This window comes from Salvelinus alpinus, chromosome 2 (assembly GCF_045679555.1).
Source record: "Salvelinus alpinus chromosome 2, SLU_Salpinus.1, whole genome shotgun sequence".
Taxonomy (NCBI): domain Eukaryota; kingdom Metazoa; phylum Chordata; class Actinopteri; order Salmoniformes; family Salmonidae; genus Salvelinus; species Salvelinus alpinus.
In genome coordinates this window covers 2796623-2823667 of record NC_092087.1, presented here as the reverse complement: position 1 = coordinate 2823667, position 27045 = coordinate 2796623, and the positions used below count along the sequence as shown (strand labels likewise).

Here is a 27045-nt window from a genome sequence, read left to right as displayed (position 1 = left end):
TGATTGTTTCATCCCTTTTCTTTTTTACTGTACATGGCGTAACGGTTTAACAAGGCTCCTTCCAACAGATACATGCAGTATAAACACAAAGGCCTAGGATGGGGAGCTGACTTAATGTAACGGTCTGTTTGAAAACCAGAGCAGAGCCGTGTGCAAAAGCAGCGCCCATGTGGAGGGGAGAAGAACAGGACCGAAGTAGAGGACCGTGTGCAACCCGCGTGTGGCGCAGAGGAGACCGACAACAACCAGGCGCAGTCTGAGGTGAGTGGCTGTAATAAAGGACAAAAATATAACCTGTGGAAGATATGTTTAAATACTTCACGTGTCATAAATATTCGCAGTCTGTCTAAAGTACGACCGAAATGTAAATAAATGCAAGACGAGCTGTTGTGATTCCTTGGCTAGCTAGCTAACGTTAACGTTAAATACATTTTCTTACAACGCACTTTGGTCTACTGCGCGTGGGAAAGGTGCAGAATATAATTATTTATTTTTCCAGATCGAGACTTTGTCTCGAAAGAAATCAGCAAATGTATTGAAGTCACAATTTGAAATGATTTAATAAAACGCATATGGTCTTTGTTTTGGTGTTGTTTACCTAGTTAGCTACCGTAGATAGATGCAGTGGTATCACAGACAGTACACAGTTTCTAAACACCATGCAACATCGCGAGACTTCCGGGAACGCTTGACAAGCAGGCCGGGATTTGAGAAGTCTTAACTAAGGAAGAATTGTTCACTTCTCAACATTTCCCCAAATATAAAGGCACAACCTAGATTCGAGCCAATGTCTTATGTAGTTGAACATGTTAATAATCCAACCGCGTGAAAGTGACAAACTGACACGTTTTCATTTTAATTAAAAACAACTTTATATACGAGAGCCTTTGATTTGACGGTTTGCACATGCGTAGTTCGGCGTGAGATGACCGATGACGTGTTCTGGGAATGAGCGTAGCTAGGCAATGTCGCATGACATCGCCTATTTTTTTAATTATTTATTGCAACAACAATAACAATATTACACATCAATACAGGGACATTCCTGTGAATAAAAGGAAAACAATGAAATAACATAACACAAGTCGAACCCCCCGCCCCCCAAAAATAATAATTCGGGACATCATTAATATGTAACAAGGCAATGAGACATTAACAGACATTCAGAGACACGACTTCAAATTTTTCCAAATTTTTAAGTTTCACAAGTTTGAGGGATTTATAAAATTGTAACAGTTCAATGAAAAAAACTACAAAATAAGGAATTTTTCCACCCCATTTACATTTGTGAATATAATATTTGGCCAAGAGAATAATAATGTTAATTGTTATGATCAGGATTACAAGGATAAGCATAATGCCATTTAACATCATCAAAGATAAACATAGGTAATTTTGGAGATTTCATACACAACCGTTCATGAATTTCAATCCATAGTTTATACTAGAATGGTGGCATGAAGAAAAAAAATGCTCTATAGATTCTGAATCAGAGGAACCAAAAACACAAGGCATTTAGTCAAAATTGAATCTTTTGTGCAAGAAATCATTAACAGGGTAGATGGTAGAAAATATTTTAAAATGTGTTTCATTAACTTTTGGAATAACTGGACAAGTAAGGTAAAAGGTAGTCGCTTTTGACCATAGCATGAGTTGGTCCCTTCCATAGGAATATACAGAATTATAATCACCAAAAATAACTTAATTAACTGCCAATCGTATCCACTTATTGTTGCTTTTTTTTAATCCCAAAAATTTGTAAACTAGGAAAAGTGGGAACAACCTCATAAAATAACAATGTGTTCTTAATAAGTCCATGTAAAGGAAGTGGAATTGCTTTGCAAACCTTCATATATTCTCTCTGAGTAATATTAACCTGACATTTACCAATGAATTCAAATGGCAAAAACTCCCCAGTGTTGTCTACCAAATCACATATAAAATGAATACTCTTGTCAAACCAAAGGCCTTTGAAAATGGATTTCCTATTAATTTTAATAACTATATTATTCCAAATTAATGTTTTGTGGGGGGGGGGGGGGCTGATGACATCTGCTGGTGAAACTTACACAATTTCACAGGTCATTTTAGAGGGTCAAAATCAAATTTCATTAGGAATTCAAGTCCACCAAGTTTATTAAACAAACTGTTAGGGATATCATACCACATAGAGGTAGGATTAGACAGACATCAATTCAACCATTTAATTCTAAAAGAACCCACTAACAACGCAAAATCAATAGCCTGTAAACCTCCGCGATCATAGTCTTTCACTAATTGTGATTTCCAAATATAATTCGTTTTTATTCCTCCAAACAAATCTAAGTAACAGAATTGACTTTTTTTTATGTTATTAGAAGAAAGAAAAAGGGACTGACTTGGGTAAATTATTCTAGATAAACCATCTGTCTTGGACAAAATTGAGATATCAATGAAACTCTCATGGAATTAATCCTATTATCGATGTTTAAAGATTCTCTATCTGAAATGTTTTTAGTGATAACAATCCCTAAATATTTAACTTCCTTTTTAAGAGGTATGGAGGCAATGTTGACGGAGTATGACATCGCCTAGTACAGTGGTTCTCAACTGATTTTGCCTGGGGACCCAATATTATGGACTATTGATTCCATTTTGTAATGTCATATTGCAGCTGTCTTCTTGGGCACGCTTCACATCAAATTTTATTTGTCACATACACAGTTAGCAGATGTTAATGCGAGTGTAGTGAAATGCTTGTGCTTCTAGTTCCGACGGTGCAGTAATATCGAACCAGTAATCTAACAATTTCACAACAACAACAACCTAATACACACATCTAAAAGGGGTGAATGAGAATATGTCCATATAACTATATGGATGAGTGATAGCCGAGCAGCATAGGCAAGTTGCAATATATAAAATAACTATATACATGTGGTATGAGTAATGTGAGATATGTAAACATGATTAAAGTGGCATTATTTAGAGTTGCATTGTATAAAGTGACTAGTGATCAATTTATTAAAGTGGCCAGTGATTGGGTCTCAATGTAGGCAGCAGCCTCTCTGAGTTAGTGATGGCTGTTTAGCAGTCTGATGGCCTTGAGATAGAAACTGTTTTTCAGTCTCTCGGTCCCAGCTTTGATGCACCTGTACTGACATCGCCTTCTGCATGGTAGAGGTGTGAACAGGCAGTGGCTCTGGTGGTTTTTTGTCCTTGATAATCTTTTTGGCCTTCCTGTGACATCGGGTGCTGTAGGTGTCCTGGAGGGCCGGTAGTTTTCCCCCGGTGATGCGTTGGACCCACCGATCCTGTAGAAGTTAACAGGGTTTTTCAGTGTGTCGCCGTGCGCTTTGTTGATCAGATTCTGAATCTCGAAATCAGCATTGGGAAACATGTCAATCCTCCCGTTAGAAACATGATTTGCCCAAACAGTAAGCTTCATCTTGAAGGAATCCACTTTGTCCATCTGTTCAAATGGATTGTGCCCCGGTCCCTTTCTGTGGCACATTGAGCAAATTCAGATGATCAAAAATAACCGCCAGGTAGACAACCTTCCTCACAATCAAAATGTTCAGTCAGAGGTGACTTGTTTTCCGAAAGAAACCTGGCAATCTCAGCTTGAAGCTCATAAACGTGACCCAACACCATCTGTGGATTCATCAAGCTGCAGTGTGTAATGTCCATTTGCAGTGATGCGCTCTGATGTCTGGCGCGTTGTCCTCCGACATGTCCTGGATTCTCCTCATGGTGTCAAGGATAAGGGTATGATGGTTTTAAGTTTGTTGGTGGCTGACTCCCAAGATTTCGGTGCACATATCCATTCGCAGCAGGGAGTATGAGATCCTCTGAGCTGGTGTGCACTTTTTTGCATTTAGCAGTGCGCTGGGCCACAAGGTGTGATGCGCAAAGTGCCTTTTCTTGTACCTTGCAGTCGTTATTCAATGAATCTTGTGATGCATCCAGATATTGACGTTTTATTTGAAAGTCAGCTGTCTTATCTTTGTGGCTTGGATGCCTGGTGTCCAGATGCCTTTTCCTTTTGGAGGGTTTCATGCTCTCATTGGCTAACAGCTCATTGCATAGGATGCACAGCGGTCTACACTCACCATGCCTGTCTTCTATATATGTAAAACCATATTTGATGAAGTCGGGGTGGTATTTTCTCTTCCTGACAGGGACCGGGTTGTCTGCCTTGTTGACATTGGAAGCAGCAGTAGATAGAGGAAGCTGCACCTTTTAAAACGGGTGCATGATTTTAATCTGACAGCCGACATGTGCAATGTTGCAGAACGACATTTTTACTGGATCAGTGTGTGTGTTGAGAAATCTGTCATTTCATTGGATCAGTGTTTGTGTGTGTGGGGCGAGAACGTTATTGTATTGGTCAGTGAGTATGTGCCAACCCTCTGAAACTGAAACATCACTGCGGACGCTCTACACGTGTAAAGTCCGCAACAATAAGTGGTGCGGCGGTGTCCTTTCAAAATAAAAGTTTAGGTGCAGCGGTTACCTTTCAAAATAATATGATTCTTTTTTATATATTCCTACGACCCCTTAAAATCCTCCCGCGACCCCCAAGTTGAGAATCACTGGCCTAGTATGATTGGGGATTTACAGTGCATTCGGAAAGTATTCAGACTCCTTGAATTCTTCCACATTTTGTTCTGTTACAGCCTTATTTAAAAAATGTCTAATCTATACACAATACTCCATAATGACAAAGCAAAAACATGTTTTTAGACATGTTTGCTAATTTCTTCAAAATAAAAATGGAAATATCACATTTACATAAGTAATCAGACCCTTTACTCAGTACTTTGTTGAAGCACCTTTGACAGCGATTACAACCTCGAGTCTTCTTGGGTATGACGCTACAAACTTGGCACACCTGTATTTGGGGAGTTTCTCTCATTCTTCTCTGCAGATCCTCTCAAACTCTGTCAGGTTGGATGGGGAGCGTTGCTGCACAGCTATTTTCAGGTCTCTCCAGAGTAGAGGTCGACCGATTATGATTTTTCAACGCTGATACCGGTTATTGGAGGACCAAAAAATGGCAATACCGATTAATTGGACGATTTTTATATATATATATTTGTAATAATGACAATTACAACAATACTGAATGAACACTTATTTTAACTTAATATAATACATAAATAAAATCAATTTAGTCTCAAATAAATAATGAAACATGTTCAATTTGGTTTAAATAATACAAAACACAGTGCTGGAGAAGAAAGTAAAAGTGCAATATGTGCCATGTAAGAAAGCTAACGTTTAAGTTCCTTGCTCAGAACATGAGAACATATGAAAGCTGGTGGTTCCTTTTAACATGAGCCTTCAATATTCCCAGGTAAGAAGTTTTAGGTTGTAGTTATTATAGGAATTATGACGCGTCAACTATTTCTCTATACCATTTGTATTCCATATACCTTTGACTATTGGATGTTCTTAACTGTGTTCCTGGGGACCTTCAATGTTACAGAAAGGTTTTGGTACACTTCCCTAGATCTGTGCCTCGACACAATCCTGTCTCTGAGCTCTACGGTCAAATCCTTCGACCTCATGGCTTGGTTTTTGCTCTGACATGCACTGTCAACTGTTGGACCTTATATAGACAGGTGTGTGCTTTTCAAAATCATGTCCAATCAATTGAATTTACCACAGGTGGACTCCAATCAAGTTGTAGAAACATCTCAAGGATGATCAATGGAAACAGGATGCACCTGAGCTCAATGTAAAGTCTCATAGCGAAGGGTCTGAATACTTATGGAAATAAAGTATTTCTGTTTTCTTTCACTTTGTCATTATGGGGTATTGTGTGTAGATTGAGGAAAAACATTTTATTGAATACATTCTAGAATAAAGCTGTAATGTAATAATGTGGAAAAGGGGAAGAGGTCTGAAAGTTTGGACACACCTACTCATTCAAAAGTTTCTTTATTTTTACTATTTTCTACATTGTAGAATAATAGTGAAGACATCAAAACTATGAAATGACACATATGGAATCATGTAGTAACCCAAAAAATATATTTTATATTTGAGATTCTTCAAACAGCCACCCTTTGCCTTGATGACAGCTTTGCACACTCTTGGCATTCTCTCAACCAGATTCTCAAATCATATCATAAATTATTTTAAGGCATTCAATATTATTTTTCCAGTCTTCTCGTTGTCGGAGTGGACACATTTTCTGCAGTGTGTACAACCAATGCTACACTTGTGAGAAACACCTTTTGGTTTATTTCATTCCGTTCACGAGTTTTGTCAATTTAGTCATTGTCTTTTGTTTGGAGCGTTCCTGTCACGGTTGAGTAAGGACTCGCACGCATAGAAGTAGTCCTATAGGCTACCTGGCCTGAGTTACACATAGAAGTAGTCCTATAGGCTACCTGGCCTGAGTTACACATAGAAGTAGTCCTATAGGCTACCTGGCCTGAGTTACACATAGAAGTAGACCTATAGGCTACCTGGCCTGCGCGCAGATGTAGGCATATAAATGTGCCCATTTGGGGATCTGAAAGTATTTCTGATTGGCTTAACGACCCACCACTAATGACCTGTGGAGCTTCTCAAAGTAATGTTTTCTTCACCTCAAACAGCAAGCAAATTAAGTCTGTTTTAACATCCCATTGAGAATGATAATAGTTCCTCAATGTATTTGAAAAATCTTTCCAGCTCTCTCCCTTTCGATGACCACTCAGCGTGAAAGGGGAACAATGTCATGCTCAGATCCAGTGGAAACGTCATAAAATAGTCCTACCTGATTACTTCTTATCAGTGCTTGACTGAAATAGGTTCCGGTTCTCATTTTGGGTGCTGATATTGTTTATATTTACGTGCAGGAGCTCCACAATACTTTTGAGCTAATATTCTATAAGAGGAACAGGATCTCAAGCCAACAGGTGTGTCTGTCCCGAGCTCACTGGCGTGGGAAACTCTGAGGGCCCAGAATATTTTATACAATGTTGCAAGTTTGTAGCTACACATGGCCTGTCTGCAAATATGATTTATAGGATATTTAGTTTTACCAGGATATTTTCTACCTGCAGGCTGCAATGTTATTTTTGGGGAGGGCTTTATGTAGGCTATTTTTATGTAGTTGGCAACGGCAATAGAAGTTACCTTTTAGGTTTGTTTGTTTTCATTTAGATTTGGATAGAATTTTGATTAACCACATGACAATGATTTTGAGATATAAAAACGTTATAATAAATTAAACAGTTTCATGAAAATTTGCATATGAAAACCATAACTGGCAGGCAGATCGGTAGAAATGGTAAGATAAATTGGCATTCCACATGAGAAAGGTTGACGACTCCTAGAGTAATGGCAGAATCAGCGAAAGCCAGCGGGAGGAGAATGGTTGGGTCAGGTTAAGGGTTTTCTCTTCTCCTTATCTAGATCTCTGGCACCCTCTTGAGGCATCAAACCTTAAGCTTAAAGCATCAGACCAGCTCAATGCACATAGTTGATTTTATTCAAACACATAGGGTGTGTCTATATATGGAAAAATTACACATTGAAATATTTAGAGAAATCAATTGGTCGAAGAACAGATGACTTTTGGTCTACCAAGATTTTGTTTAATCAGGGAGCAGCCCTAGACTGTCTGGCTGTATTAGGGCTGACTGTATGTGTCTGTCTCTCTCCTCAGGTTGTAGGAGCTAGTGGAGATGAGTAGTAATGAGTGTTTTGGATGCGGACGTACTGGCCACTGGATCAAGAACTGTCCGAATGCCGGGCGGGGACGAGGCAAGGGCCGCGGGAGGGGGAAAGGTAAGGTACTGACTACATTACAGAGTAGTGTTCAATAGACAGGGAACGGAACTGACTACATTACAGGATATTTATCAATAGACGGGGAACGGAACTGACTACATTACAGGATATTTATCAATAGACGGGGAACGGAACTGACTACATTACAGCGTATTGATCAATAGACGGTGAAAGGTACTGACTACATTACAGGGTATTGATCAATAGACGGGGAACGGAACTGACTACATTACAGGGTATTGATCAATAGACGGTGAAAGGTACTGACTACATTACAGGGTATTGATCAATAGACGGGGAACGGAACTGACTACATTACAGGGTAGTGATCAATAGACGGGGAAAGGTACTGACTACATTAAAGGATAAATGAAAGGGCAAAGTTTAGTAAAAACACTTTGAAACTGTAAATTAACGTTCAGGTAGTATTCAACCTTCCCATGTAACTCAGTTTCAAAACATTTTCTCATGTTTGGTGTTCCAGAGCATGGCCCTGGGCAGCACTAAGCCTGTGTGCTAACTTGGCCCTGGGCAGCACTGAGCCTGTGTGCTAACTTGGCCCTGGGCAGCACTGAGCCTGTGTGCTAACTTGGCCCTGAGCAGCACTGAGCCTGTGTGCTAACTTGGCCCTGGGCAGCACTGAGCCTGTGTGCTAACTTGGCCCTGGGCAGCACTGAGCCTGTGTGCTAACTTGGCCCTGGGCAGCATTGAGCCTGTGTGCTAACTTGGCCCTGGGCAGCATTGAGCCTGTGTGCTAACTTGGCCCTGGGCAGCACTGAGCCTGTGTGCTAACTTCTAAGTCGATTCCTATTGTCACATGTCTAGCAAAGCAATGATGTGATTTTCCAGTCATAATATTCTTCCTGTTCCTCAGATCTGTTCTGCTATCGCTGTGGAGAGCCTGGTCACGTCGCCAGGGACTGTGAGAGGACTGAGGATGGTGAGGACGTCTCCAGCTTAGAAAAATGTTGACCACACTTGTGTGAACATCACACCAATTTAGAAGTTTGACTATTAGTCTGATGTTGGGTTAGTGAGATGTTCCTGTATGTGTTAGTTATCTTCCAACGTGCTATAACTGTTCTGTGTTTCTGCAGCGTGCTATAACTGTTCTGTGTTTCTGCAGCGTGCTATAACTGTTCTGTGTGTTTCTACAGCATGCTATAACTGTTCTGTGTTTTTGCAGCGTGCTATAACTGTTCTGTATGTCTGCAACGTGCTATAACTGTTCTGTGTGTTTCTACAGCATGCTATAACTGTTCTGTGTTTCTGCAGCGTGCTATAACTGTTCTGTATGTCTGCAACGTGCTATAACTGTTCTGTGTGTTTCTACAGCGTGCTATAACTGTTCTGTGTTTCTGCAGCGTGCTATAACTGTTCTGTGGGTTTCTGCAGCGTGCTATAACTGTTCTGTGTTTCTGCAGCATGCTATAACTATTCTGTGTGTCTGCAGCGTGCTATAACTGTTCTGTGTGTTTCTGCAGCGTGCTATAACTGTTCTGTGTGTTTCTGCAGCGTGCTATAACTGTTCTGTGTGTTTCTGCAGTGTGCTATAACTGTTCTGTGTGTTTCTGCAGTGTGCTATAACTGTTCTGTGTGTTTCTGCAGCGTGCTATAACTGTTCTGTGTTTCTGCAGCGTGCTATAACTGTTCTGTGTGTCTGCAGCGTGCTATAACTGTTCTGTGTTTCTGCAGCGTGCTATAACTGTTCTGTGTGTTTCTACAGCGTGCTATAACTGTTCTGTGTTTCTGCAGCGTGCTATAACTGTTCTGTGTTTCTGCAGCGTGCTATAACTGTTCTGTGTTTCTGCAGCGTGCTATAACTGTTCTGTGTGTCTGCAGCGTGCTATAACTGTTCTGTGTGTTTCTGCAGTGTGCTATAACTGTTCTGTGTGTTTCTGCAGCGTGCTATAACTGTTCTGTGTTTCTGCAGCGTGCTATAACTGTTCTGTATGTCTGCAACGTGCTATAACTGTTCTGTGTGTTTCTACAGCATGCTATAACTGTTCTGTGTTTTTGCAGCGTGCTATAACTGTTCTGTATGTCTGCAACGTGCTATAACTGTTCTGTGTGTTTCTACAGCGTGCTATAACTGTTCTGTGTGTTTCTGCAGTGTGCTATAACTGTTCTGTGTGTTTCTGCAGCGTGCTATAACTGTTCTGTGTTTCTGCAGCGTGCTATAACTGTTCTGTGTGTCTGCAGCGTGCTATAACTGTTCTGTGTGTTTCTGCAGCGTGCTATAACTGTTCTGTGTGTTTCTGCAGTGTGCTATAACTGTTCTGTGTGTTTCTGCAGCGTGCTATAACTGTTCTGTGTTTCTGCAGCGTGCTATAACTGTTCTGTGTTTCTGCAGCGTGCTATAACTGTTCTGTATGTCTGCAACGTGCTATAACTGTTCTGTGTGTTTCTACAGCGTGCTATAACTGTTCTGTGTGTTTCTGCAGTGTGCTATAACTGTTCTGTGTGTTTCTGCAGCGTGCTATAACTGTTCTGTGTTTCTGCAGCGTGCTATAACTGTTCTGTGTGTCTGCAGCGTGCTATAACTGTTCTGTGTGTTTCTGCAGCGTGCTATAACTGTTCTGTGTGTTTCTGCAGTGTGCTATAACTGTTCTGTGTGTTTCTGCAGCGTGCTATAACTGTTCTGTGTTTCTGCAGCGTGCTATAACTGTTCTGTGTTTCTGCAGCGTGCTATAACTGTTCTGTGTGATTCTGCAGCGTGCTATAACTGTTCTGTGTGATTCTGCAGCGTGCTATAACTGTTCTGTGTTTCTGCAGCGTGCTATAACTGTTCTGTGTGTTTCTGCAGCGTGCTATAACTGTTCTGTGTGATTCTGCAGCGTGCTATAACTGTTTTGTGTGTTTCTGCAACGTGCTATAACTGTTCTGTGTTTCTGCAGCGTGCTATAACTGTGGTCGTGGAGGACACATCTCCAGAGACTGTAAGGAGCCCAAGAAGGAGAGGGAACAGGTGTGTTAGAACTGTTAATATGGTCAAATCCGGAAACTATCCTTTTGAAAACAAAACGTTTATTCTTTCAGTGAAATACGGAACTGTTCCGTATTTTATCGAACGGATGGCAACCTAAGTCTAAATATTGCTGTTACATTGCACAACCTTCAAAGTTATGTCATAATTATGTCAAATTCTGGCAAATTAATTACGGTCTTTGTTAGGAATAAATGGCCTTTCAAACAGTTCGCAACGAGCCAGGCGGCCCAAACTGCTGCATACACCCTGACTCTGCTTGTACTGAACGCAAGAGAAGTGACACAATTTCCCCAGTTAATATTGCCTGCTAACATGCATTAAAAAAATCTGGTTTAAAAAAAATATATACTTCTGTGTATTGATTTTAAGGAAGGCATTGATGTTTATGGTTAGGTACATTTGTGCAACGATTATGCTTTTTTCGCAAATGTGCTTTTGTTAAATCATTGCCCGTTTGGCAAAGTTGAAGTAGGCTGTGATTCGATGATAAATTAACAGGCACCACATTGATGATATGCAACGCAGGACAAGCTTGTTAACCTAGTAATATCATCAACCATGTGTAGTTAACCTAGTAATATCATCAACCATGTGTAGTTAACTAGTAATATCATCAACCATGTGTAGTTAACCTAGTGATATCATCAACCATGTGTAGTTAACCTAGTAATATCATCAACCATGTGTAGTTAACTAGTAATATCATCAACCATGTGTAGTTAACCTAGTGATATCATCAACCATGTGTAGTTAACCTAGTAATATCATCAACCATGTGTAGTTAACTAGTAATATCATCAACCATGTGTAGTTAACCTAGTAATATCATCAACCATGTGTAGTTAACTAGTAATATCATCAACCATGTGTAGTTAACCTAGTGATATCATCAACCATGTGTAGATAACTAGTGATATCATCAACCATGTGTAGTTAACCTAGTGATATCATCAACCATGTGTAGTTAACTAGTAATATCATCAACCATGTGTAGTTAACCTAGTAATATCATCAACCATGTGTAGTTAACTAGTAATATCATCAACCATGTCTAGTTAACTAGTAATATCATCAACCATGTGTAGTTAACCTAGTAATATCATCAACCATGTCTAGTTAACCTAGTAATATCATCAACCATGTGTAGTTAACCTAGTAATATCATCAACCATGTGTAGTTAACTAGTAATATCATCAACCATGTCTAGTTAACCTAGTAATATCATCAACCATGTGTAGTTAACTAGTAATATCATCAACCATGTGTAGTTAACCTAGTAATATCATCAACCATGTGTAGTTAACCTAGTGATATCATCAACCATGTGTAGTTAACCTAGTAATATCATCAACCATGTGTAGTTAACTAGTAATATCATCAACCATGTGTAGTTAACCTAGTAATATCATCAACCATGTGTAGTTAACTAGTAATATCATCAACCATGTGTAGTTAACTAGTGATTATGTGAAGATTGATTGTTTTTTATAAGATATGTTTAATGCTAGCTAGCAACTTACCTTGGCTCCTTGCAGCCACAAGGTCCTTTTGACGCTGCACTCGAGTAACAGGTGGTCAGCCTGCCACGCAGTCTCCTCGTGGATTGCAACTCGAGTAACAGGTGGTCAGCCTGCCACGCAGTCTCCTCGTGGATTGCAACTCGAGTAACAGGTGGTCAGCCTGCCACGCAGTCTCCTCGTGGATTGCAACTCGAGTAACAGGTGGTCAGCCTGCCACGCAGTCTCCTCGTGGATTGCACTGTAATCGACCATAATCAGTGTCCAAATAGTCCGATTACCGATTGTTATGAAAACTTGAATGCCGATTAATCGGTTGACCTCTAGTTTAATGCTAGTGCCAGGTCATTGGTAAAAAATAGACCTGTTTGTTGTTGGCATTTCCTGCCTAAATTTGTAATCAATTAAATAATTGACAAATCAGATGATTAAGCCAAGAATTTCTGCCCATAATATCATTTATTAGTTGTACGTTTTTTACCATTTTTCTTTATCATTGATCTTGGCTTCATAATACAGTTTCTTCTTTTTGTTGAGTTTAGTCACATAATCTGCAGTAAGTCAGCCAGTCAGATGTGCAGCCAGTCTTATTAGCCACTCTTTTGCCCCATCTCTTTCAAGTACACAGTTGATTAATTCCTCATCAATCCATGGAGACTTAACAGTTCTAACAGTCAGTTTCTTAACAGGTGCATGTTTAGCAATCATTGGAAGAAGCAATTTAATAAATTCATCAAGTGCAGCGTCTGGATGCTCCTTATTAATCACATCAGACCAACAAATACTTTAACATCATCTACAGAAGAGTCACAGCTACATATTTTGTATGATCTCTCATACACTATTTTAGGCCCAGTTTTTGGAACTTTGGCTTTCCATCTACTGCATCCAACGGGTACGGATACAGCTTTAGAACAAACTTTTACAGTATTAGAAAAAATGTGATTGACATATGTGGTGTATGATATGATGATCTTGTTCCTGTAGTGTTCGTAAACACCCTGGTAGGTTGATTTAATAACCTGAACCAGATTACAGGCACTGGTTACAGTAAGTAACTTCCTCTTGAGCGGACAGCTTGATGAAAACCAGTCAATATTCAGGTCCCCAAGAAAGTAGACCTTATGCTGTTACTCCTCTCGGTTTCAGACAGGACAGGTTATGCTGTTACTCCTCTCAGTTCCAGACAGGACAGGTTATGCTGTTACTCCTCTCGGTTTCAGACAGGACAGGTTATGCTGTTTCTCCTCTCAGTTCCAGACAGGACAGGTTATGTTGTTACTCCTCTCGGTTCCAGACAGGACAGGTTATACTGTTACTCCTCTCAGTTCCAGACAGGACAGGTTATGCTGTTACTCCTCTCGGTTCCAGACAGGACAGGTTATGCTGTTACTCCTTTCAGTTCCAGACAGGACAGGTTATGCTGTTACTCCACTCCTTTCAGTTCCAGACAGGACAGGTTATGTTGTTACTCCTCTCGGTTCCAGACAGGACAGGTTATGTTGTTACTCCTCTCGGTTCCAGACAGGACAGGTTATGCTGTTACTCCTTTCGGTTCCAGACAGGACAGGTTATGCTGTTACTCCTTTCGGTTCCAGACAGGACAGGTTATACTGTTACTCCTTTCGGTTCCAGACAGGACAGGTTATGCTGTTACTCCTTTCGGTTCCAGACAGGGCAGGTTATGCTGTTACTCCTTTCGGTTCCAGACAGGACAGGTTATGCTGTTACTCCTTTCGGTTCCAGACAGGACAGGTTATGCTGTTACTCCTTTCGGTTCCAGACAGGACAGGTTATGCTGTTACTCCTTTCGGTTCCAGACAGGACAGGTTATGCTGTTACTCCTTTCGGTTCCAGACAGGACAGGTTATGCTGTTACTCCTTTCGGTTCCAGACAGGACAGGTTATGCTGTTACTCCTTTCGGTTCCAGACAGGACAGGTTATGCTGTTACTCCTTTCGGTTCCAGACAGGACAGGTTATGCTGTTACTCCTTTCGGTTCCAGACAGGACAGGTTATGCTGTTACTCCTCTCAGTTCCAGACAGGACAGGTTATACTGTTACTCCTTTCGGTTCCAGACAGGACAGGTTATGTTGTTACTCCTCTCAGTTCCAGACAGGACAGGTTATACTGTTACTCCTTTCGGTTCCAGACAGGACAGGTTATGCTGTTACTCCTTTCGGTTCCAGACAGGACAGGTTATGCTGTTACTCCTTTCGGTTCCAGACAGGACAGGTTATGCTGTTACTCCTCTCAGTTCCAGACAGGACAGGTTATACTGTTACTCCTTTCGGTTCCAGACAGGACAGGTTATGTTGTTACTCCTCTCAGTTCCAGACAGGACAGGTTATACTGTTACTCCTTTCGGTTCCAGACAGGACAGGTTATGCTGTTACTCCTTTCGGTTCCAGACAGGACAGGTTATACTGTTACTCCTTTCGGTTCCAGACAGGACAGGTTATGCTGTTACTCCTTTCGGTTCCAGACAGGACAGGTTATACTGTTACTCCTTTCGGTTCCAGACAGGACAGGTTATGCTGTTACTCCTTTCGGTTCCAGACAGGACAGGTTATGCTGTTACTCCTTTCGGTTCCAGACAGGACAGGTTATGCTGTTACTCCTTTCGGTTCCAGACAGGACAGGTTATGCTGTTACTCCTTTCGGTTCCAGACAGGACAGGTTATGCTGTTACTCCACTCCTTTCGGTTCCAGACAGGACAGGTTATGTTGTTACTCCTCTCGGTTCCAGACAGGACAGGTTATGCTGTTACTCCTCTCAGTTCCAGACAGGACAGGTTATACTGTTACTCCTTTCGGTTCCAGACAGGACAGGTTATGCTGTTACTCCTCTCCCCTCAGTTCCAGACAGGACAGGTCATGCTGTTACTCCACTCCTTTCGGTTCCAGACAGGACAGGTTATGCTGTTACTCCACTCCTTTCGGTTCCAGACAGGACAGGTTATGTTGTTACTCCTCTCGGTTCCAGACAGGACAGGTTATGCTGTTACTCCTCTCAGTTCCAGACAGGACAGGTTATACTGTTACTCCTTTCGGTTCCAGACAGGACAGGTTATGCTGTTACTCCTCTCCCCTCAGTTCCAGACAGGGCAGGTTATACTGTTACTCCCCTCAGTTCCAGACAGGACAGGTTATACTGTTACGCCTCTCAGTTCCAGACAGGACAGGTTATACTGTTACTCCTCTCAGTTCCAGACAGGACAGGTTATGCTGTTACTCCTTTTGGTTCCAGACAGGACAGGTTATGTTGTTACTCCTCTCGGTTCCAGACAGGACAGGTTATGCTGTTACTCCTTTCGGTTCCAGACAGGACAGGTTATGCTGTTACTCCTTTCGGTTCCAGACAGGACAGGTTATGCTGTTACTCCTCTCAGTTCCAGACAGGACAGGTTATGCTGTTACTCCTTTCGGTTCCAGACAGGACAGGTTATGCTGTTACTCCTCTCAGTTCCAGACAGGACAGGTTATGCTGTTACTCCTCTCAGTTCCAGACAGGACAGGTTATGCTGTTACTCCTCTCAGTTCCAGACAGGACAGGTTATGCTGTTACTCCTCTCAGTTCCAGACAGGACAGGTTATGCTGTTACTCCTTTCGGTTCCAGACAGGACAGGTTATGCTGTTACTCCTTTCGGTTCCAGACAGGACAGGTTATGCTGTTACTCCTTTCGGTTCCAGACAGGACAGGTTATGCTGTTACTCCACTCCTTTCGGTTCCAGACAGGACAGGTTATGTTGTTACTCCTCTCGGTTCCAGACAGGACAGGTTATGCTGTTACTCCTCTCAGTTCCAGACAGGACAGGTTATACTGTTACTCCTTTCGGTTCCAGACAGGACAGGTTATGCTGTTACTCCTCTCCCCTCAGTTCCAGACAGGACAGGTCATGCTGTTACTCCACTCCTTTCGGTTCCAGACAGGACAGGTTATGCTGTTACTCCACTCCTTTCGGTTCCAGACAGGACAGGTTATGTTGTTACTCCTCTCGGTTCCAGACAGGACAGGTTATGCTGTTACTCCTCTCAGTTCCAGACAGGACAGGTTATACTGTTACTCCTTTCGGTTCCAGACAGGACAGGTTATGCTGTTACTCCTCTCCCCTCAGTTCCAGACAGGGCAGGTTATACTGTTACTCCCCTCAGTTCCAGACAGGACAGGTTATACTGTTACGCCTCTCAGTTCCAGACAGGACAGGTTATACTGTTACTCCTCTCAGTTCCAGACAGGACAGGTTATGCTGTTACTCCTTTTGGTTCCAGACAGGACAGGTTATGTTGTTACTCCTCTCGGTTCCAGACAGGACAGGTTATGCTGTTACTCCTTTCGGTTCCAGACAGGACAGGTTATGCTGTTACTCCTTTCGGTTCCAGACAGGACAGGTTATGCTGTTACTCCTCTCAGTTCCAGACAGGACAGGTTATGCTGTTACTCCTTTCGGTTCCAGACAGGACAGGTTATGCTGTTACTCCTCTCGACAGACAGGACAGGTTATGTTGTTACTCCTCTCGGTTCCAGACAGGACAGGTTATACTGTTACTCCTTTCGGTTCCAGACAGGACAGGTTATGCTGTTACTCCTTTCGGTTCCAGACAGGACAGGTTATACTGTTACTCCTTTCGGTTCCAGACAGGACAGGTTATGCTGTTACTCCTTTCGGTTCCAGACAGGACAGGTTATACTGTTACTCCTTTCGGTTCCAGACAGGACAGGTTATGCTGTTACTCCTTTCGGTTCCAGACAGGACAGGTTATGCTGTTACTCCTTTCGGTTCCAGACAGGACAGGTTATGCTGTTACTCCTTTCGGTTCCAGACAGGACAGGTTATGCTGTTACTCCTTTCGGTTCCAGACAGGACAGGTTATGCTGTTACTCCACTCCTTTCGGTTCCAGACAGGACAGGTTATGCTGTTACTCCACTCCTTTCGGTTCCAGACAGGACAGGTTATGTTGTTACTCCTCTCGGTTCCAGACAGGACAGGTTATGCTGTTACTCCTCTCAGTTCCAGACAGGACAGGTTATACTGTTACTTCTTTCGGTTCCAGACAGGACAGGTTATGCTGTTACTCCTCTCCCCTCAGTTCCAGACAGGGCAGGTTATACTGTTACTCCCCTCAGTTCCAGACAGGACAGGTTATACTGTTACGCCTCTCAGTTCCAGACAGGGCAGGTTATACTGTTACTCCTCTCAGTTCCAGACAGGACAGGTTATGCTGTTACTCCTTTTGGTTCCAGACAGGACAGGTTATGTTGTTACTCCTCTCGGTTCCAGACAGGACAGGTTATGCTGTTACTCCTTTCGGTTCCAGACAGGACAGGTTATGCTGTTACTCCTTTCGGTTCCAGACAGGACAGGTTATGCTGTTACTCCTCTCAGTTCCAGACAGGACACGTTATGCTGTTACTCCTTTCGGTTCCAGACAGGACAGGTTATGCTGTTACTCCTCTCAGTTCCAGACAGGACAGGTTATGCTGTTACTCCTCTCCCCTCAGTTCCAGACAGGACAGGTCATGCTGTTACTCCACTCCTTTCGGTTCCAGACAGGACAGGTTATGCTGTTACTCCACTCCTTTCGGTTCCAGACAGGACAGGTTATGTTGTTACTCCTCTCGGTTCCAGACAGGACAGGTTATGCTGTTACTCCTCTCAGTTCCAGACAGGACAGGTTATACTGTTACTCCTTTCGGTTCCAGACAGGACAGGTTATGCTGTTACTCCTCTCCCCTCAGTTCCAGACAGGGCAGGTTATACTGTTACTCCCCTCAGTTCCAGACAGGACAGGTTATACTGTTACGCCTCTCAGTTCCAGACAGGACAGGTTATACTGTTACTCCTCTCAGTTCCAGACAGGACAGGTTATGCTGTTACTCCTTTTGGTTCCAGACAGGACAGGTTATGTTGTTACTCCTCTCGGTTCCAGACAGGACAGGTTATGCTGTTACTCCTTTCGGTTCCAGACAGGACAGGTTATGCTGTTACTCCTTTCGGTTCCAGACAGGACAGGTTATGCTGTTACTCCTCTCAGTTCCAGACAGGACAGGTTATGCTGTTACTCCTTTCGGTTCCAGACAGGACAGGTTATGCTGTTACTCCTCTCAGTTCCAGACAGGACAGGTTATGCTGTTACTCCTCTCAGTTCCAGACAGGACAGGTTATGCTGTTACTCCTCTCAGTTCCAGACAGGACAGGTTATGCTGTTACTCCTTTCGGTTCCAGACAGGACAGGTTATGCTGTTACTCCTCTCAGTTCCAGACAGGACAGGTTATGCTGTTACTCCTCTCAGTTCCAGACAGGACAGGTTATGCTGTTACTCCTTTCGGTTCCAGACAGGACAGGTTATGCTGTTACTCCTTTCGGTTCCAGACAGGACAGGTTATGCTGTTACTCCTCTCAGTTCCAGACAGGACAGGTTATGCTGTTACTCCTTTCGGTTCCAGACAGGACAGGTTATACTGTTACTCCTCTCAGTTCCAGACAGGACAGGTTATACTGTTACTCCTTTCGGTTCCAGACAGGACAGGTTATGCTGTTACTCCTTTCGGTTCCAGACAGGACAGGTTATGCTGTTACTCCTTTCGGTTCCAGACAGGACAGGTTATGCTGTTACTCCTTTCGGTTCCAGACAGGACAGGTTATGCTGTTACTCCTTTCGGTTCCAGACAGGACAGGTTATGCTGTTACTCCTTTCGGTTCCAGACAGGGCAGGTTATGCTGTTACTCCTTTCGGTTCCAGACAGGGCAGGTTATGCTGTTACTCCTTTCGGTTCCAGACAGGACAGGTTATGCTGTTACTCCTTTCGGTTCCAGACAGGACAGGTTATGCTGTTACTCCTCTCAGTTCCAGACAGGACAGGTTATGCTGTTACTCCTTTCGGTTCCAGACAGGACAGGTTATGCTGTTACTCCTTTCAATTCCAGACAGGACAGGTTATGCTGTTACTCCTTTCGATTCCAGACAGGACAGGTTATGCTGTTACTCCTTTCGGTTCCAGACAGGACAGGTTATGCTGTTACTCCTTTCGGTTCCAGACAGGACAGGTTATGCTGTTACTCCTTTCGGTTCCAGACAGGACAGGTTATGCTGTTACTCCTCTCAGTTCCAGACAGGACAGGTTATACTGTTACTCCTTTCGGTTCCAGACAGGACAGGTTATGTTGTTACTCCTCTCAGTTCCAGACAGGACAGGTTATACTGTTACTCCTTTCGGTTCCAGACAGGACAGGTTATGCTGTTACTCCTTTCGGTTCCAGACAGGACAGGTTATACTGTTACTCCTTTCGGTTCCAGACAGGACAGGTTATGCTGTTACTCCTTTCGGTTCCAGACAGGACAGGTTATACTGTTACTCCTTTCGGTTCCAGACAGGACAGGTTATGCTGTTACTCCTTTCGGTTCCAGACAGGACAGGTTATGCTGTTACTCCTTTCGGTTCCAGACAGGACAGGCTATGCTGTTACTCCTTTCGGTTCCAGACAGGACAGGTTATGCTGTTACTCCTTTCGGTTCCAGACAGGACAGGTTATGCTGTTACTCCACTCCTTTCGGTTCCAGACAGGACAGGTTATGTTGTTACTCCTCTCGGTTCCAGACAGGACAGGTTATGCTGTTACTCCTCTCAGTTCCAGACAGGACAGGTTATACTGTTACTCCTTTCGGTTCCAGACAGGACAGGTTATGCTGTTACTCCTCTCCCCTCAGTTCCAGACAGGACAGGTCATGCTGTTACTCCACTCCTTTTGGTTCCAGACAGGACAGGTTATGCTGTTACTCCACTCCTTTCGGTTCCAGACAGGACAGGTTATGTTGTTACTCCTCTCGGTTCCAGACAGGACAGGTTATGCTGTTACTCCTCTCAGTTCCAGACAGGACAGGTTATACTGTTACTCCTTTCGGTTCCAGACAGGACAGGTTATGCTGTTACTCCTCTCCCCTCAGTTCCAGACAGGGCAGGTTATACTGTTACTCCCCTCAGTTCCAGACAGGACAGGTTATACTGTTACGCCTCTCAGTTCCAGACAGGACAGGTTATACTGTTACTCCTCTCAGTTCCAGACAGGACAGGTTATGCTGTTACTCCTTTTGGTTCCAGACAGGACAGGTTATGTTGTTACTCGTCTCGGTTCCAGACAGGACAGGTTATAATGTTACTCCTTTCGGTTCCAGACAGGACAGGTTATGCTGTTACTCCTTTCGGTTCCAGACAGGACAGGTTATGCTGTTACTCCTCTCAGTTCCAGACAGGACAGGTTATGCTGTTACTCCTTTCGGTTCCAGACAGGACAGGTTATGCTGTTACTCCTTTCGGTTCCAGACAGGACAGGTTATGCTGTTACTCCTCTCAGTTCCAGACAGGACAGGTTATGCTGTTACTCCTTTCGGTTCCAGACAGGACAGGTTATACTGTTACTCCTCTCAGTTCCAGACAGGACAGGTTATACTGTTACTCCTTTCGGTTCCAGACAGGACAGGTTATGCTGTTACTCCTTTCGGTTCCAGACAGGACAGGTTATGCTGTTACTCCTTTCGGTTCCAGACAGGACAGGTTATGCTGTTACTCCTTTCGGTTCCAGACAGGACAGGTTATGCTGTTACTCCTTTCGGTTCCAGACAGGACAGGTTATTATGTTACTCCTTTCGGTTCCAGACAGGACAGGTTATGCTGTTACTCCTTTCGGTTCCAGACAGGACAGGTTATGCTGTTACTCCTCTCAGTTCCAGACAGGACAGGTTATACTGTTACTCCTTTCGGTTCCAGACAGGACAGGTTATGTTGTTACTCCTCTCGGTTCCAGACAGGACAGGTTATACTGTTACTCCTTTCGGTTCCAGACAGGACAGGTTATGCTGTTACTCCTTTCGGTTCCAGACAGGACAGGTTATACTGTTACTCCTTTCGGTTCCAGACAGGACAGGTTATGCTGTTACTCCTTTCGGTTCCAGACAGGACAGGTTATACTGTTACTCCTTTCGGTTCCAGACAGGACAGGTTATGCTGTTACTCCTTTCGGTTCCAGACAGGACAGGTTATGCTGTTACTCCTTTCGGTTCCAGACAGGACAGGTTATGCTGTTACTCCTTTCGGTTCCAGACAGGACAGGTTATTCTGTTACTCCTTTCGGTTCCAGACAGGACAGGTTATGCTGTTACTCCACTCCTTTCGGTTCCAGACAGGACAGGTTATGCTGTTACTCCACTCCTTTCGGTTCCAGACAGGACAGGTTATGCTGTTACTCCTCTCAGTTCCAGACAGGACAGGTTATACTGTTACTCCTTTCGGTTCCAGACAGGACAGGTTATGCTGTTACTCCTCTCCCCTCAGTTCCAGACAGGGCAGGTTATACTGTTACTCCCCTCAGTTCCAGACAGGACAGGTTATACTGTTACGCCTCTCAGTTCCAGACAGGACAGGTTATACTGTTACTCCTCTCAGTTCCAGACAGGACAGGTTATGCTGTTACTCCTTTTGGTTCCAGACAGGACAGGTTATGTTGTTACTCCTCTCGGTTCCAGACAGGACAGGTTATGCTGTTACTCCTTTCGGTTCCAGACAGGACAGGTTATGCTGTTACTCCTTTCGGTTCCAGACAGGACAGGTTATGCTGTTACTCCTCTCAGTTCCAGACAGGACAGGTTATGCTGTTACTCCTTTCGGTTCCAGACAGGACAGGTTATGCTGTTACTCCTCTCAGTTCCAGACAGGACAGGTTATGCTGTTACTCCTCTCCCCTCAGTTCCAGACAGGACAGGTCATGCTGTTACTCCACTCCTTTCGGTTCCAGACAGGACAGGTTATGCTGTTACTCCACTCCTTTCGGTTCCAGACAGGACAGGTTATGTTGTTACTCCTCTCGGTTCCAGACAGGACAGGTTATGCTGTTACTCCTCTCAGTTCCAGACAGGACAGGTTATACTGTTACTCCTTTCGGTTCCAGACAGGACAGGTTATGCTGTTACTCCTCTCCCCTCAGTTCCAGACAGGGCAGGTTATACTGTTACTCCCCTCAGTTCCAGACAGGACAGGTTATACTGTTACGCCTCTCAGTTCCAGACAGGACAGGTTATACTGTTACTCCTCTCAGTTCCAGACAGGACAGGTTATGCTGTTACTCCTTTTGGTTCCAGACAGGACAGGTTATGTTGTTACTCCTCTCGGTTCCAGACAGGACAGGTTATGCTGTTACTCCTTTCGGTTCCAGACAGGACAGGTTATGCTGTTACTCCTTTCGGTTCCAGACAGGACAGGTTATGCTGTTACTCCTCTCAGTTCCAGACAGGACAGGTTATGCTGTTACTCCTCTCAGTTCCAGACAGGACAGGTTATGCTGTTACTCCTCTCAGTTCCAGACAGGACAGGTTATGCTGTTACTCCTTTCGGTTCCAGACAGGACAGGTTATGCTGTTACTCCTCTCAGTTCCAGACAGGACAGGTTATGCTGTTACTCCTCTCAGTTCCAGACAGGACAGGTTATGCTGTTACTCCTTTCGGTTCCAGACAGGACAGGTTATGCTGTTACTCCTTTCGGTTCCAGACAGGACAGGTTATGCTGTTACTCCTCTCAGTTCCAGACAGGACAGGTTATGCTGTTACTCCTTTCGGTTCCAGACAGGACAGGTTATACTGTTACTCCTCTCAGTTCCAGACAGGACAGGTTATACTGTTACTCCTTTCGGTTCCAGACAGGACAGGTTATGCTGTTACTCCTTTCGGTTCCAGACAGGACAGGTTATGCTGTTACTCCTTTCGGTTCCAGACAGGACAGGTTATGCTGTTACTCCTTTCGGTTCCAGACAGGACAGGTTATGCTGTTACTCCTTTCGGTTCCAGACAGGACAGGTTATGCTGTTACTCCTTTCGGTTCCAGACAGGACAGGTTATGCTGTTACTCCTTTCGGTTCCAGACAGGACAGGTTATGCTGTTACTCCTTTCGGTTCCAGACAGGACAGGTTATGCTGTTACTCCTTTCGGTTCCAGACAGGACAGGTTATGCTGTTACTCCTCTCGGTTCCAGACAGGACAGGTTATACTGTTACTCCTTTCGGTTCCAGACAGGACAGGTTATGTTGTTACTCCTCTCAGTTCCAGACAGGACAGGTTATACTGTTACTCCTTTCGGTTCCAGACAGGACAGGTTATGCTGTTACTCCTTTCGGTTCCAGACAGGACAGGTTATACTGTTACTCCTTTCGGTTCCAGACAGGACAGGTTATGCTGTTACTCCTTTCGGTTCCAGACAGGACAGGTTATGCTGTTACTCCTTTCGGTTCCAGACAGGACAGGTTATGCTGTTACTCCTTTCGGTTCCAGACAGGACAGGTTATGCTGTTACTCCTTTCGGTTCCAGACAGGACAGGTTATTCTGTTACTCCTTTCGGTTCCAGACAGGACAGGTTATGCTGTTACTCCTTTCGGTTCCAGACAGGACAGGTTATGCTGTTACTCCTCTCGGTTCCAGACAGGACAGGTTATACTGTTACTCCTTTCGGTTCCAGACAGGACAGGTTATGTTGTTACTCCTCTCAGTTCCAGACAGGAAAGGTTATACTGTTACTCCTTTCGGTTCCAGACAGGACAGGTTATGCTGTTACTCCTTTCGGTTCCAGACAGGACAGGTTATACTGTTACTCCTTTCGGTTCCAGACAGGACAGGTTATGCTGTTACTCCTTTCGGTTCCAGACAGGACAGGTTATGCTGTTACTCCTTTCGGTTCCAGACAGGACAGGTTATGCTGTTACTCCTCTCAGTTCCAGACAGGACAGGTTATACTGTTACTCCTTTCGGTTCCAGACAGGACAGGTTATGTTGTTACTCCTCTCCCCTCAGTTCCAGACAGGACAGGTTATACTGTTACTCCTTTCGGTTCCAGACAGGACAGGTTATGCTGTTACTCCTTTCGGTTCCAGACAGGACAGGTTATACTGTTACTCCTTTCGGTTCCAGACAGGACAGGTTATGCTGTTACTCCTTTCGGTTCCAGACAGGACAGGTTATACTGTTACTCCTTTCGGTTCCAGACAGGACAGGTTATGCTGTTACTCCTTTCGGTTCCAGACAGGACAGGTTATGCTGTTACTCCTTTCGGTTCCAGACAGGACAGGTTATGCTGTTACTCCTTTCGGTTCCAGACAGGACAGGTTATGCTGTTACTCCTTTCGGTTCCAGACAGGACAGGTTATGCTGTTACTCCACTCCTTTCGGTTCCAGACAGGACAGGTTATGTTGTTACTCCTCTCGGTTCCAGACAGGACAGGTTATACTGTTACTCCTCTCAGTTCCAGACAGGACAGGTTATGCTGTTACTCCACTCCTTTTGGTTCCAGACAGGACAGGTTATGTTGTTACTCCTCTCGGTTCCAGACAGGACAGGTTATGCTGTTACTCCTTTCGGTTCCAGACAGGACAGGTTATGCTGTTACTCCTTTCGGTTCCAGACAGGACAGGTTATGCTGTTACTACTTTCGGTTCCAGACAGGACAGGTTATGCTGTTACTCCTTTCGGTTCCAGACAGGACAGGTTATGCTGTTACTCCTTTCGGTTCCAGACAGGACAGGTTATGCTGTTACTCCTCTCAGTTCCAGACAGGACAGGTTATGCTGTTTCTCCTCTCAGTTCCAGACAGGACAGGTCGCAGGGAAGATTGAAAGACAACAACAAACAGCAGGGCTCTAGAGAGCAACAGGCCCTGGAGAGTCTGCTGTCCCAGCCGTAATGGATAACCGCGTTGCAGGCTGCGTTCAGGCCCTCAAGAAAACCCTGCTAGGTTGATAGGCAGCTAGCTAGCAGCTAGGCTATCTGCTATGCCAAACAGCTCCTCAGACCGCTCCTTGGCCGGCAGGATGACTGGACATATAGTAGTGGTCCCAGCCACTGATGCTGACTGCGTCTGTATTCCGTCCACATTTTCCACAATGCAGATTTTATAGGCCCCTAATATAATGCAGGTGTGTTATCACTGTGGCATGGCCGGTGATTATATTCTTAATTGTTATGTTATATTATAATGTTATATTGCAGGTCTGTTATAACTGTGGCAAGGCCGGCCATGTGGCCCGGGACTGTGACCATGCCAACGAGCAGAAGTGCTACTCCTGTGGAGGCTTCGGACACATCCAGAAGGGCTGTGACAAGGTCAAGTGTTACAGGTGAGTTATCGAAGATGTACATCATTACATCTAGAAGGGCTGTGAGCACATATTGTTTTTTTACAAGGTATACTGGCCAGTGTATCGTTAAGCTGCCTCCCTGTGGTATGTTTGAGTTGGGGCAGCCATGAACAGCTTTATAAATGGGCATCAAGAATTGTGTGTGTGGTGTGTGTGGTGTAGTGTGTGTGGTGTGTGTGTGGTGTGTGTGTGTGTGTGGTGTGGTGTGTGTGTGTGTGCTGACCAACACCAACAGGCAGGACATCTGTGTCAGGTACAAATCAGTTGGAAAGGAGATGGTTAGGCCTGATACCAAAAGATGAGACGTTATAGCATTCTTGTTTAAATATCAGGACATAAAACATTGTCCCGAATAACAGGTGACTGAAAACACTGTCCGTTCTCTTAGCTAAACCTCATCTGTCTCCCACCAGGTGTGGTGAGATCGGCCATGTTGCCGTCCAGTGCAGCAAGGCCAGCGAAGTCAACTGCTACAACTGTGGAAAGTCTGGTCACCTGGCTAAAGAATGCACCATCGAGGCCACGGCCTAGCGCTCTGCTGCCTTCCTACGCCCCTCCCTTTTCACATGGATGGTTGTATTATTTTGTCTGAATCGTCCCCTCTGGCCCACGGCAGGCTACGGAGGATAGTCCCACACCAGTCTGCTGGAAAAGCAGGACAGGGGGTGAAACATCCACTTTCTGCATTTAATCAAACATGTTTGTTTAGTTTGGTAGAGGTTAATGTATAATGCTTGTTAAAGAACCCCCTTTCCAAGCCACTGGTGACCAGGGATGAATGATGAGTGGATGCCCTTCCTACCAGGTCTGGGAAACCAGCACTTAGTGAGAGTGAGTGGGTAGGAAGTCTGAGCTTCCCGTAAAGATTGACTTTGTTTTAGTTTTCTTGAACAAAACGGAGTCTACCTGCAAGAGAGTGACTGACGTGCGACAGCAGCCCCGGCCAGCGGTCATTATGTTTACGGTTCAGTCCGACGGCAGCAGGCAGGCAGATAACCCACCCAAACACTATGAATACTGTGAGAGAAATTACAAGATTATGTTATAATACTTTTATTGCATCAAATGGCTGTTTTAAACAGAATAGAGGGTTCTTATAACTCTATTGTGTCTGTGTGAACTGAAAGTGGGCCTCTGGGAGATTTAACACTGACAGGAGATTTACCATGTCTTTTGGGTGATAAAACCTAAAGAGACCGCATTCCATAGCATGACTTAATGTTTCTGTTCTATATGGTACCAGGGAGAGATGACCCCAGAGCCAGACCTGGTCTCTACACAATGAGTACTGTTTTTACAGCAGATACTGTCTGCTGTGAATAACAAGTATCTTTCATACTAATCTTAACCTTGTGACCCAATCCATACATGTGTTGTTTGTCATGTAGACTGAAAGGGGTGTATCTTGGCTGTAAAATACTTTTGTCTCGGGGGGCTCTCAACGAACCATCTAAGGGTGATTCGTCGACCAGCCATCATTATCGTAGAGCACTCAATCGATTCACTTTGTGTTGTATTGACCTGCTCCCTTATTAATAAGTGAATAAAGATTTAGTATAATGGACTTGTGATAAGTTTCTCTCCTCA

At 44.0% G+C, this 27045-nt stretch overlaps 1 protein-coding gene across 2 annotated transcripts; it reads left to right on the top strand.

The window, feature by feature from the left end:
• Nucleotides 1–152: 152 nt before the first annotated feature.
• Nucleotides 153–27022, top strand: LOC139552841 (CCHC-type zinc finger nucleic acid binding protein-like). 2 transcript variants are annotated; one of them, XM_071364926.1, is made up of 6 exons: nt 153–261; nt 7646–7767; nt 8645–8710; nt 10668–10738; nt 25310–25437; nt 25872–27022. In XM_071364926.1, exons 2-6 carry the CDS (start codon nt 7665–7667, stop codon nt 25987–25989), a joined length of 486 nt encoding a protein of 161 aa, XP_071221027.1. In that variant the 5' UTR covers nt 153–261; nt 7646–7664; the 3' UTR covers nt 25990–27022. The 2 variants fall into 2 exon arrangements, with proteins under 2 accessions (XP_071221027.1, XP_071221035.1); XM_071364934.1 differs by lacking the exon at nt 10668–10738 and having other exon boundaries at nt 229–261.
• The last annotated feature ends 23 nt before the right edge of the window (nt 27023–27045 follow it).

Excerpts from the sequence above, each read along its gene's own strand:
- LOC139552841 (XM_071364926.1), top strand. The coding sequence starts at position 7,665 with ATGAGTAGTAATGAGTGTTTTGGATGCGGACGTACTGGCCACTGGATC. Across the intron at positions 10,739-25,309 it reads CCAAGAAGGAGAGGGAACAG|GTCTGTTATAACTGTGGCAA; the intron begins GTGTGTTAGAAC and ends GTTATATTGCAG. Across the intron at positions 25,438-25,871 it reads GACAAGGTCAAGTGTTACAG|GTGTGGTGAGATCGGCCATG; the intron begins GTGAGTTATCGA and ends GTCTCCCACCAG.